The 13,409-nt window shown below is 43.6% G+C and overlaps 2 protein-coding genes across 2 annotated transcripts in view; one reads left to right on the top strand and one right to left on the bottom strand.

Annotated features, from left to right (window-relative positions):
- Window positions 1-2,619, bottom strand: part of LOC126542783 (techylectin-5A-like) — a 66,719-nt gene extending 64,100 nt beyond the window's left edge. Inside the window, exon 1 of the mRNA XM_072286360.1 lies at window positions 2,545-2,619. The gene's annotated coding sequence lies outside the window, so the exon portion shown is untranslated. The remainder of the gene's footprint in view (window positions 1-2,544) is intronic.
- The window catches only part of LOC126542780 (adipokinetic hormone/corazonin-related peptide receptor variant I-like), a 39,475-nt gene that overhangs the window by 1,454 nt on the left and 24,612 nt on the right, over window positions 1-13,409 (top strand). The window contains exon 2 of the mRNA XM_050189839.3: window positions 2,521-2,688. Coding sequence (XP_050045796.2) covers window positions 2,521-2,688 — 168 coding nt within the window. The remainder of the gene's footprint in view (window positions 1-2,520; window positions 2,689-13,409) is intronic.

Genomic DNA, 13,409 nt, shown 5'->3' with positions numbered 1-13,409 from the left:
TTACATAATTTAAATATCTCTAATGAAGTGGCACGAAAGATTTGTTTCGTTGCGTGTCTACGTGCCGCCGTTCTGTCGTTTATTAAATGGTGCAGTGTAATCTCATTTCATTTTCGGCCCTCGTTATCAACGAAATTGCTATATTCCGAGTACACAGTAGGAATCATGGTTGAGAGGCCCAAGAAGTATATAAGGTTCACCCCACTGCGTTCCCGTCGAGGAATTGTAGCGGTCTCGTTATTATATTTTGTCTTTACTGTCTTTGACATATTGTCAGCACTGTGCAACATTCAAATATCTGAGAAAGGTGTACTTGAAATACATCAGGGGTAGAAGATCACCAATAATGTAGCACGCATACAAAGGGTTTCTTTGTTAAGAATGCCGTAGCAGCGATCATAAAGGCGGGTGGTGATGATAATGATGGGGATGACTATGATGATAACGTGAAGTGTGGAAGCACTTACATGTTTTCTCCTTTGTCTTCATCTTTTGTACTATTGACTGCATCTAATGGCTTCAAGATGACCGAACAGATTGACATGAGTTAATCGGACTTCCTTTTTGTAGTTCCTGCGTCTATTAAACTTTAAACTGTTACATGCTGCTGTTTCTCGAATGACATTGATTGCGTATCAATATAAGCTGATCACTAGTAAGCTTAGCCGGCATCAGCCAAATCTACAGGATCGGCACTTGATGTGCCGTGGCAAGTAATAAAAGTGAACATGGTGTTAGTAATGAGTTTGCTGTTAATTGAGAAAAAAAAAGAAAAATGTATTTTCTCAAGTATGATCACTCAGAGGTGTTTTACTGTAAAGGGATTCGTGTCTTGGGAACATGAGCTTTTCATACCACATTCACGGATGGAAAACCACCTAATATAGAATGCGCTTCAGCTTATGGTGGAATAGCTTTCTTAGTTGTCGAAGCAATAGACCGGTCTGAAAGAAGAAACGCTGCCGTCAGCTGGCACGCTCACTGCTGCTACCGAAAGGCATCATTATCCGGGAGCCAACGCCTTAAGTTGGTTTTTACTTTTTACTGCCACTTACGCAGTCGAACAGCGCCTCAATCTATTTGCTGCAGAAATTCCTCGTCAGCAGCCTAAACGCGGCATCGGCAGATTGTTGCACGTTATATCATGGTTGAACGAAGCATGTAACATATATGTTCCATTACAATGAGTTAGGTTTTAAAGAGCTGTACCTACTCAAACTACTCAATGTGGAAAGAAAAAAAAAATTAATATGCTCTGGCGTTGCCCCTCTTTACGAGGCACAGGACAAATCAATGTAGACAAGTGGCCCTCCGCTATCAGGAGCCCCGATGCCGGGGCGCACCTATGGGCTGTCCAGAGGGCCCACGATGCGGCGGCCGGGCATGGCCTGACTGTCGCAACGTGGGAGCGGCCGGCAGCGCGCTGAGTCGCGTACCTCAGGACCTTCATTAAAGTTTTGCATCCATCCATCCATCCATCCATCCATCCATCCAACGCTTCGGGAGAGGGCTTGAACAAAACCGCATCATTTTACTTAGAAGGACAGGGTCCGAATTCACATAATTTTGGCCCATGAGTGTTCTTTGCCATTGGTCGATCGCCTTTCCCTAATAATATGTCCAGTATCAGGATTGGGTGGAACTTTCTCTTGCAGACCATTCCAGCGCACGAGTTTTTGTGAATGCGGGCCCAGAACTGTGTCATATCGTACTCGTTCTCTTGTGCCACGCGTTTCTTTTCTTTTTCTCCTTTATGCATTATTCCTTGTATCGGTGTCGTACTGAAGTGAATAATACCAGCCACTGAATTCCAGGGTCTCACCATGGTGACGTGAAACTTTCACAGTTGCTTATTCGCAGATCTTACTATATTACGTAGGCAGTGTTTCCTTGCATATAATGAAACTGCTCCACCGGCAAGCTTTAAGTGTCAGTATGCTAGAGGTAAATGCAGCAAGTCGGACGCAAACACCTGCAACCGGCATGGCGCGTTGCTGCGGATAACGAGGGCGTGTTCTATCACACTTAGTCTCACGAGGCCGTGAGTCTTATTCCCGACGGCATCCGCCTTTCGAGAGGAACTGAATGCAAAAACGCCCGCGCAGTTATGTGTAGGTGCGTGTTAATGAACTTCGTATGGCCCAAATTCGGAACACTCCACAGTGGTATATCACAATCAATCAATCAATCAATCAATCAATCAATAAATAAATAAATAAATAAATAAATAAATAAATAAATAAATAAATAAATAAATAAATAAATAAATTACTTATTAACTAATTATTAATTAATTAATTAATAAATAATTAATTAATCATCGATCAATTAATCCTATGCAATTGTGAGCCCACCTTGTGCCCGGTTTCGGCTTGGGCGTCATGTAGCCCAGCCTAAGACAAGCGTGTCAGTGGCGTGGCTTCTAGAATACCCCAGAAATACGTACCCTTGCTAGCGCCACAGGGGAGGCGTGGCGCGCAGACACACGCGCGAGTACGCCTTGGCGTTCTGCGTACGCAGGTTCTTCGAGCGTTCGGCCCGTACCTGTCGTCCATGGTGCTGGTGTGCATCAGCGCGGATCGGTATTTCGCCGTGCTGCACCCGCTGAGGGTGCACGACGCCCGCAGGCGAGGAAAGTTCATGCTGGCCGCGGCGTGGTACATCAGCCTGGCCTGCAGTCTGCCGCAGGTAACGTTCGGCACCGTCTTCTCTTCACCCTCGTTCACACTCTGTTTGCTCTGCGAAAAAAAAAAAAAAAATAGAAGTAAGGAAAATGGCGTGCAAGGCTGCACAAGCCACAGCTCGAGTATACAATGGGGACGTGGGATCATTTGCCGCCGTAGCACAGTTGGTTGTGCAAGGCACGCGTAATGCGCGGATGTTGTGGGTTCGGCTCTTACCGGCGGCGAGGTGTATTTTCGTTCACTATTATTTCCTCTTTAGCTTATCGTATCTGCATGTCAAACAAAAAAACAACAAATAATTTCCTCGATGCTTTCCTTGGCTTCATTATCAGTTGGCTTCAAATGGTCGTGTCTGACAAAAAATCTGGCCCCTCGGTTCCCCTTCTTCACGTTCACAGCTCGAATAGAGGTGAGACGATAGTTCGTTGTAATAATGTTAGTGCTAGTTGATGGCAACAAAAAATAAAAGTGAAGGATGCTTTCTTTACCTTGCAACTAACTCTTGCGTTAAAAGCGCATACATGAAAGCGAATATGAAAACTAAAGCAAATTTTCTTGGTTGGTTTTATTTCTTGATTACGCTGTACATAAGTGCTAGCGCAATAAAAGACAATCCTTACTACTGGCTGCGAGATCGAGCAGAATCACCACCTCGTGGGCACTGGTTGAACCACGGATAGTGTGGATTACGCCACGCGTCATTTGCTAGGCACTAAGTGTTTACATGCATGCTCGTGTATGTCGTGAATATCTTTAAATATCGTTTCTTCCGTGTTTGTAGCACAGTCGTAAATGTTGGTCTGAATTTTTTGACAGTGAACAAATGCATTTAGCCATGCGCTGTCGTACTTGCGCTGTGCGAAGATCACGTGACTGGCCCTATCGAGCGCGCAATGTGCGATTGTCGCACCTTCCGCTCGCCACAAGCGTATCAATTTTATGATCGTTTCGTCTTTGCAGTATGTCACAAAAAAAACATTTTAGCTCACTTTAAACTAATGAAGCGGTAGCGGCAATGCGTGAATGCCGCGATTTAGTGACTTGTCACGAGTGTTGATAACTCCACAATGCCTGTGATGCCACGAAACATGAATGGGGTGGCGTGAACATCACTCGTCCGTAGACAAAATGTGTCGAAAGCATGCACTCACTCCATGTCGGGTCACACAATTTATATTGTTACAAATCCAATATGATAATTGCGAGATAATTGCATGGCTCTCGCTTAGTGGTTACGCGACCAGAGGTGTTCATTTATGATGTGGTTCTGATGCCACTGCCACTTTGCCACGCAATTAAGTCGTAGGCTTTCGTAGATTGATAGCCTGCTACAGAGTGAAAGCTAAAAAAAAGTAAGATATGAGGATTCATGCGTGACGGGGAACTCCCTAGACGCAGTACGTCGTAATACTGAGTCGAAAGGCGGCTATTATAGTCTCATTTCTCTTTTGATTGTGTCATTGTTAGCCGGACACAAGAGTTTGGCCACAACTAGATGAAATAAAAACAACGTAATGATTTAGCTGCTTAAATAATTACAAAGTTGTCGCATCGCTGTCATGCGCAAAACCGTGCAAGAGCGACAAAATAATTTCGTCTGAAGCAAGCTGATGATCCTACCAGCGTACTGTCACTCAGAGGGGCCTTAGCTTCCTAAATTATTTGAAATGATCAGTTTTTTAAATGTTTGCAATTCACAATGAAGAACATAAAAAATGAGGATTTTAAGCTTGGCCTTTAAGAGTGGAATGCGAGAGAAGCGTGACTGCTTCTCACGCTTCCCGGCAACTGCAGCTAATGTAACAGTAATGTTTACCGGGAAACGCTGGTGGCGAACGGTATGCACGAAGGCGAGCTTTATGGTAATAACACGGCCTCTTGCGTGAGCTGATCCCAGTGGTAGTGCACAGCCGCGCCAGAAATTTGCATAGTTTTCAGGTTTCCGTTAGTCTGAGAAGAGTTAACATACAAGGCAATGGCACTCGCTGTTTTGTTTCGTGAGGTTCGTTTGCGGGCTGTCATTCTCAAAATTCTGAGGAATAATTTTGGCAACAATGTAAGACAAGGTATGAGCAACCTTAATGATAAAATGATGTGGCATTATAATCCGCATATACCCCAAGTCATATAGCAAGGCGTGGCATAAACATATGCCTAAATATTTGCGGAAATTTCCGCTCACCGACAGCTCCATCGACGTCGACAACGGCCTCGGATTTTTTCGACACAGGGGTCTTAACACTATCGCGCTAAAAAATAAATGGAGATGTATGCACACAATGGGTGATGTAGAGTACGACTTGCTACTTTACCTTCGTTGTACAGGAATACATACTGTTTAAATCACTGAACGTTTCGGAGGGTTATGCGGTATGAACGTGCTTAATGATATTAACAAAGATTGCGGAACCCAAGTGAATTACACACAAAGAGCCCCAAGAAAGTGCCGAAACTTAGACTGAATTTGAGACTGAGACTGATTTCAATGAAAGTTTGCGCCTCTATCAAGTAAATAGAAACGTTCTGCGCGTTTGGTGAAATAATGGGAGATCGGTTCACTGTAGTCAGCATGTATCATTACTAGAGAATCTGGCTTGATCGTTCAAAGCGGAACGCCGCCGTGTACATTTCAATGCGCACCGTCAACCGCCTATAGACAATAACGCCGCGACGGTGACGCCATCCGTTCGACTCGCGGCGAATATACGGAAAATCGAGAAGACAAGAAGTCGCGCATGAATACCGATGTTCGCAGACGCGAGGTTGGTGTTTCTGCTTATTTGGAGAATTCGTTGCGCGGAATAATATCTTCCCGTCACTCCCGCCATAATCTACACAATAGTGCAGAGGCTCAGGTCCTACATAAGCAGCGCGTGGCAGGTGAGTGCGTCACCTTTAAATCTATGACTCCTTTAACGGAGTGTGTACCAATATTCGTGTTCTTTTTCAATTATGGTATATTATCCCGGTCTGCCTACTAGTAACTAAATAAGTACTCATATAAGTACTCAAATAAGTACTAATGTAAGTACTAATATAAGTACTTAGGCGTGCATACAACATCTAAATTAACGTGGAATCATCACGTTGGATACAAAAGTAACTAAACCAACCGCTTGCTGGGATACTTATGCCGTAACTTTCATCGTGCTCTATCTCCTTTAAAATTACTACATTATAAAACCCCGTTACGGTCAAACTTGGAATGCGCTGCAGCTGTATGGGACCCCGTTAACGAAAACCTAATACATTCCCTTGAACTAATCCGAAACAATGGAACTCGGTTCATTCTTTGAATAACAACTGTGCTTCGAGCGTATTTTCAATGAAATCAAATCTGGGTCTTAAGCCGCTGGCAATACGTCGAAAAATTTCTCGCCTTTCATTTTTAATAAGCTGTATCAACACCCTACTCCTCATCCGAAATTCATGTCGCGACCATATTACTTATATCACCGTACTTATCATCAGCCTAAATTTAGAATTAGTGCATGTAAAACGACATATTTTTACCTTCATTTTTGTCACCTATACGTCGAAAGATTGGAATGAACTTCCCTCTGATATTGTTTTCATTAATAACAATGAACATTTTTGAAAAGCGCTAGCTAACACTGTATAATTGCGAGCATTTGTACGAACTAGTGTTGGTTGCTTTTTTTTAATCTTGCTTATATATACCATAATCTATTACTGTATTTATCACATTTTCAGATAACCCTGTATAATTAGCAAATAGTGCGTATAAGCTCGTAATATATCTCCTCCCTATTTCTTGTATAACCACCTCTCCTCTCTAATGCCGAAAGGCCCTGAGGGTAAATAAATAAATAAATTTTCTCAGTTTGCAAGAAATTTTATTATTTTGTTAATGCGAAGCATCTTTTGCTTCCTTCTTAACAGTATGTGACAGGTGGGAGGTAGTGGTAGGTTCCTTTCTCGACTTTTTTATAAAAAGAAAATAATGTGACTGATGGTAGAATAGAACCTTTGCCGTAGATCACAGCAGCCCGGTGCTTGTACCATTTCGGAAAAAAATATAGAGGAACTCCACTGGAGTTGTCTAAGTATGCGCAAGGATTGTGCAATATGCTCAACTCCAAGCATACTAAGCGACGTATGCTGTTCATCGCGATTGACGAATAGACTGGTTCATTAAATCTATGCTTTATTGGCCTTGTAGTCTGTTTTGGCTCTTGGTCCGACAAGTATAAATCCTTGTTAGCCTTTACAGGTCGTTATCAACCTGATCAGATTTGATCGAACCCTTATAGACTTTTGTGAACCTTTATAGATTGCTATCAACCTTATCGGACTCAATCCGGCTCTTATCATCCCCCCCCTGGACCCTTATCGGTCGTTATGCTCTTATCAACGCTTATCTGCTCTTATCAATCTTATCGGAAATGGTCCCACCCTTATCAATCTTTACCTGACCTTAACAACCTTACCGGACTTGACCCGACCATTATTGGAGTGACTACAATGCACACTGGGTATAGCGCACTCGGCACCAGTACTAGTGGTCATTCAATGTGGGGTGCGGAATTTACGCCGGTGCTATAATCAGTCCCATATTCTTCGATCACACACTGAATTGGACAGCGTTACGTGAACGAAATCCTTGAAGGATTGGTGGATGAGTTTCTCAGCGAAGTCCCGCTGTCACGTCTTTCACTTCTGGGGTATCAACAAGATGGGGCACCTGCACACAGCAGCAGCCGAGCACGAAACTGGCTGCATGCGACTTTTCATGCGCAGTAGACTGGAAGGCACGAGCCTGTAAATTGGCCGGCTAGCTCACCTGACCTCTCTTCACTGGATTTCTTTCTTTGAGGTTATGTGAAAGATCATGCTTAAATGATAGAGACGGACGTCAGATTAGTTTAAGGCAAGGATAACGAATGTCTGCCGTAGAATTCGAGTGTCGATGACCAAGAAAGCCACTCAAGATTTGATAAAACGGGCTCAATGCTGCCTAGTTGCGGAAGGAAACCTATTCGAACACGTCCTCTAGGCAGCAGCTGGTGTTGAACGGCGCTTGCGAATTCACAGATAATAAGGGCACACTGAAATCTGATGTATCCTTTCTTTTCTGTGCAGGCGTCCCCATTGTAAATTCGGCTCATTTAGAAATGGTACATTTACTTTCTTGAACGCATCGGTATTGCCTTTTCTCTACACGTGAGTCGCTTCTCGGTCTGTTTATATCGCTTTTATTTTTTGGCACGAACCTGTTTTTGCAGTACGCATATAGTCTAATGAAAAATAATACAGTAACATTAATTTGGCTTTGGTCCGAAGCAAGTTTCTGGCGCGAAATATAGCAGCGCGCGCACTCTTTCGACGCGGTGCGAGAAGAGCTGGCGATTTGAAACATGCTATGCCTATTCCGTTGCTTTTCACATTTCGTGCGTGAACAGAGCTGCGCTTCGGCCGCGTTATCAAGGGGCTGTTGTTATCAATGTGATCAGTCGGCCTCGAGAAACGGATAATAAGTGTGACGTAGAAATGAGAGGAACGATTTGCGGCGAAGCCGCGAAACCTGTTATTGGTGCTCCTTCGGTACCATTAGCAAGGTGATGGACTGTCTCTTCGGGTTTGCGACAGGCAATGCAGCTGCTTTTGATGAGTTTATTTAAAGGCGCTGCTTTATGATGTGGGTGAGAGTGCAGTCACACGGTATTTTTCATATTTCGTGAGGTTTGTTTGCCAGTCGGAAAAAAATTGCACGCAAATTAGTACGTCGCTGAAAACACAGCAGTTAGATGTCATTTGAGGGTGCCTACAAATGTATCAAATACACTTTATTAATTAGGATAGTACTTATTGAATGAGAAAATAATTGCCATTGTCGAATTAAATTTCAAGAACGAGAGAATTACTGGCGGCTGCTCCACTGTACTGGAAACAATTTGCATTAGTTTTTCTTCAAGTAGCGCAACTGCTCTTTTTTTTTAGGCTTGATGCATGATAGTTGGGGATCCCTGTATAATTCACTCAGTAACTGAAATGAGGCCAAGCTGGATTCACTTGCAATCAGAATCAACAGCAGTCATGCGCAGGAGCGCTTTACTCGGACTGGCAGAAGAATAAGAAAAACAAAAGAACACAGAGAGGCTGCAGTTTCGCCGGAAAGGCGAAAGAGTATTAGTAATAGAGATGTATATACGACAATCACACGAAGGAAGATTACACCACCGAGAGTCGCCAGAATCTTGGTGGTGGGAGAGGACTCAGGCTGTGTAATTGAACTGTCTCCTACTATGAGGTCTTGAAAATTCTCATATAGGGATAAGGCCGTCACTTGAATGAACAATTCTTCGAGGTCACACGAAGTTTCTTCAAGTGCAATATATATATATATATATATATATATATATATATATATATATATTGCACTTGAAGAAACTTGTGACCTCGAAGAATTGTTCATTCAAGTGACGATATATATATATATATATATATATATATATATATATATATATATATATACGCAAACGTGGAAATGCGGAAAGCTGGTCAAGCTCCAGCCCCCCCCCACCCCCCACCCCCCCCCACCCCCCCGGAACAAATGAAAAACTTGCCGCCCATGGGCATGGTTGAAGTAATAAGGAAACACAAGCGTCTGATCCGAGCGCTCTTACAGGCTCACGCTCAGCATGATCGATTGTACAACAGCCGGTTCGCACCGACGGCCAAACGCCGCTCGGCATTGCTTTACTCAATAGGCGGGAACCGGCTACACTAGTTATGTGCACCGCTGATGACAGCATATCTACCCATTTTCTTAAGGCGTGACAAAAGAACGCATATATAGCCGATCTGAGAGCCTCCGCTGCACTCTTACATAAAGTTACTAATAAAGCATGATTTTTGCCTGTAACGTTCTTGAATCAGCGATTACACAAGACTCCATGTAAACGGTGTGTATAGATTTACATATGCACGCGGTTTAAATGTAAGAGCGGGCGATGTTATCCACTTACAGTTTGATGTGTCGAAATTGGATAACTGCAAAGAATTCACTTCTGCATCTGTTTAGTGAATTGTAAGAAGCATATCGTAAATGTTTTTAGTGGAAGAAATAAATGTGTGAATCCGCCGAAAAAGGCACCGTGGTTCGCTCGCTTCAAATCGGTTTGTAGAATTATCGATAGTTGTCATGCTATTATGTAAGCTATTACCTCACAAAGAATTTTTATGTACAAAGTATGTACATTTATCTTGTCCAGATATTTCTTATTCAAAACAAGATTCATTCCGCGAAGACATTGACGCAAATAAACTTCCGCATACTCGGCCCTGAAGATGTACCAAGCTTATACTAGTAACGTTCAAAGAGGGTGTTATGACTTGACAATCACTTGGCCGCTGGGATCAACATCTTCGCCGGCGCGAGCGATTTCCTAGCACCAATGCGCCACACGGCTTTTACTATCTCTCAGATACAGGCCCACTGCTCGCAACTTGGGTATCCGCATACACGGCGACGGACACGGAGCGACGGCAGGATTAGGAGCAAATAGTCGCGTTCCGCAGTCGTGTGGTTGCCACTGTCGGCGAACGATTTTCCGTTGGGACGGCCCGGTGAGCCCGCAAGCGAGGCTGCGCACGTACAGCAAACAGGGAGCCATTGTGTGGCGCCGTCGCCGCGGGGCGTGATAACGTCCTGTCGCAGTTGCGGCACTCGCGTCGTTGACCGCGTCGCACTTGGCGCTTGTGGAATGAATGAATGAATGAATGAATGAATGAATGAATGAATGAATGAATGATGGGGTTTTACATGCCAAAACCACCAGTTGATTATGAGGCACGCCGTAGTGGGTGACTCCGGATTAATTTTGACCACCAGGGGACCTTTAATGTGCTCCCATCGCACAAAGAACTATGTACCTTGAGGGTCTAACAAACAAACAAACAAACAAACACAAACAAACAAACAAACAAACGGACGGACGGACGGACGGACGGACAGACAGACAGACAGACAGATAGACAGACAGACAGACAGACAGACAGACAGACAGACAGACAGACAGACAGACAAGTAAAATAAACAAGTAAATAAAATATAAGTAAACAAATAAATTAGTAAATAAATAAATACACAAATTCATAAATAAATAAGTAAACCATTGAGATCTTGGGAGGCATATTTGCCCGTTTTGGCTTGCACACCTGCCTGGTGTCAGACTGTGGTGCAGCGTTCTGAAGTGCAGAGTTCGAAGAGTTTCTAAGCCAAACGGAATACGCCATTTCTACACTGCACCGTTCCACCCGCACTCAAATGGGCGTGCAGAAAGGGCAGCAAGAACAGCGAAGGAGAGGAGACAAAAGAGGTGGAACTCTAGCTACACGGCTGAACCGCTGGACGCACACCCACAGGTGCACGCCATCTGGTGACAGGGACACGGTCGTAGGCGAAATGCTTTTGATCCGCAGACGGAAAACGGGCGCTTTTGCATTTCGTACCCATCTAAATGCTGCCGCCGCGGCTGAGATTCGATCCCGCGAACTCATGCATAGCAGCGCAACACCACAGCCGTTAAGCCACCGCGGTGGGTTTGGCGCTTGTGGCCCTGACGTCCATCAGCCACAGCTGCTTTTTGCGGGGGGACGCAGTGGAACTCCGCACAGCGACAGTCGCAAACAAAATACGGTGGCTTGCATAAAACACGGTTCGCATGCAGTGCGAACAAGGTCTAACAGGGCTCACTTCTGATCACGCCTAAGCTCGGAAACCTCGTCGTTTTAAATGCTCAACGTCTCCTTGCTTTATTCTGTTTGAAATATTTCATACAGGTCAGCTTTGGGCGACAAATATAAGCCAGAAGATATTTAAAGTAATATTCTACTATAACCTGTTTTTATTTATTTTATTTAACTAAATATACAGACCCGAGGTCCAAGTTGGGAAGGCACAATGGTAACAAAAATACGAAGAACGCCTTAATATAATACAATAATTGTACAATACCAAAACAACAAAAAAGCAAGGAAACTTCGAATGTTAATTTTTCTAAAGATGCGGTAAGTGTGCTGAGATTGTAGTCATTTATAGTACCCGGGAAGACGAAAAAAGATATGTGTTTTTCGAAATATGGAGGTAATGTGGGACTTTGATGTTACTGTGTGTGTCTGTTTTTCAATGTTAATCATCTTTCATTGACAATATTCCTACAATACTGTCGAAGCAGTGTTTCCTTTACGTAAGTCTGCCGATAATAATAATAATAATAATAATAATAATAATAATAATAATAATAATAATAATAATAATAATAATAGTAATAATAATAATAATAATAATAATAATAATAATAATAATAATAATAATAATAATAATAATAATAATCACCAGCCTGTTTTATGTCCAATGCAGGACGAAGGCTTCTCCCTGCGATCTCTAATTACCCCTGTCCTGCGCCAACCGATTCCAACTAGTGCCCGCGAATTTCCTAATTTCATCGCTCCACCTAGTCTTCTGCCGACCTCGACTGCGTTTCCCTTCTCTTGGAACCCATTCTATAACCCTAATGGTCCAACGGTTATCTAACCGGCGCATTACATGACATGCCCAGCTCCATTTTTCTCTTAATGTCAATTAGAATATCGGCTATACCCGTATGCTCTCTGATCCAAACCACTCTCTTTCTGTCTCTTAACGTTAAGCCTAGCATTCTTCGTTGCATCGCCCTTTGCGCGGTCCTTAACTTGTTCTCAACCTTCTTTGTCAGTCTCCAAGTTTCTGCCCCATATGTCAGCACTGGTAAAATGCACTGATTGTACACCTTCCTTTTCAATGATTATGGTAAGCGTCCAATCAGGAGCTGACAAGGTCTGCCGTATGCGATCCAACCCAATTTTATCCTTCTATGAATTTCCTTGTCATGATCGGGTTCCCTGTGATTAGTTGACCTAGGTAAACGTACTCCTTCACAGATTCTAGAGGCTGACGGACGATCCTGAACTTTTGTCCCTTTGCCCGGCTATTCATCATTATCTTTGTCTGCTGCATTTTAATCTTCAACCCCACTCTTACACTATCTCTGTTAAGGTGCTCAATCATTTGTTGTAACTCGTCTGCAACGTGGCTTAATAGAACAATGTCCTCGGCAAACCGAAGGTTGCCGAGATATTCGCCATCGATCCTTACTCCTAAGCCTTCCCAGCTTAATAGCTTGAATACTTCTTCCAAGCACGCAGCGAATAGCATTGGAGAGATTTTGTCTCCCTGCCTGATCCCTTTCTTTATAGGTATCCTCCTGCTTTTCTCCCTCCTCTGCCGCCCAAGCCAGACACTGTGGAAAGGACCGCGAAGAACAAGGCCACTAAGAAGACCACATCTGCAGAATCTTGGCCGGCTCTACCAAAACGACAGCATTCATCAACAGAATGACAGCAAACTTTTGCTGGACAACCTCCGACGTCTACTGTCGGCGATTTGTGCGACCAAGACAGGCAGGTGGCTGATATGCTGCAATCGCTAATTAATACGATGCGCATTATACTGAGCAAGCTGCAAACACCAGCAGCTCGAAGTGCTCTGCAAATACTGGATGCACTAAATCCAGTGCTTGCTAGCATCGTTGGAGCATCATAGCTCGACCAACCAATAGTCCCCTTCCGCACTGAAGTTAAAAGTGCGTCGATCTTTCAGTGGAATGCCAGGGGTCTACGGACACGTATAGCAGACTTTCGCCCATTCATTTTTACAAATCG

Source organism: Dermacentor andersoni, chromosome 2 (assembly GCF_023375885.2).
Source record: "Dermacentor andersoni chromosome 2, qqDerAnde1_hic_scaffold, whole genome shotgun sequence".
NCBI lineage: Eukaryota > Metazoa > Arthropoda > Arachnida > Ixodida > Ixodidae > Dermacentor > Dermacentor andersoni.
This window is presented reverse-complemented; position numbering and strand designations above follow the sequence as displayed.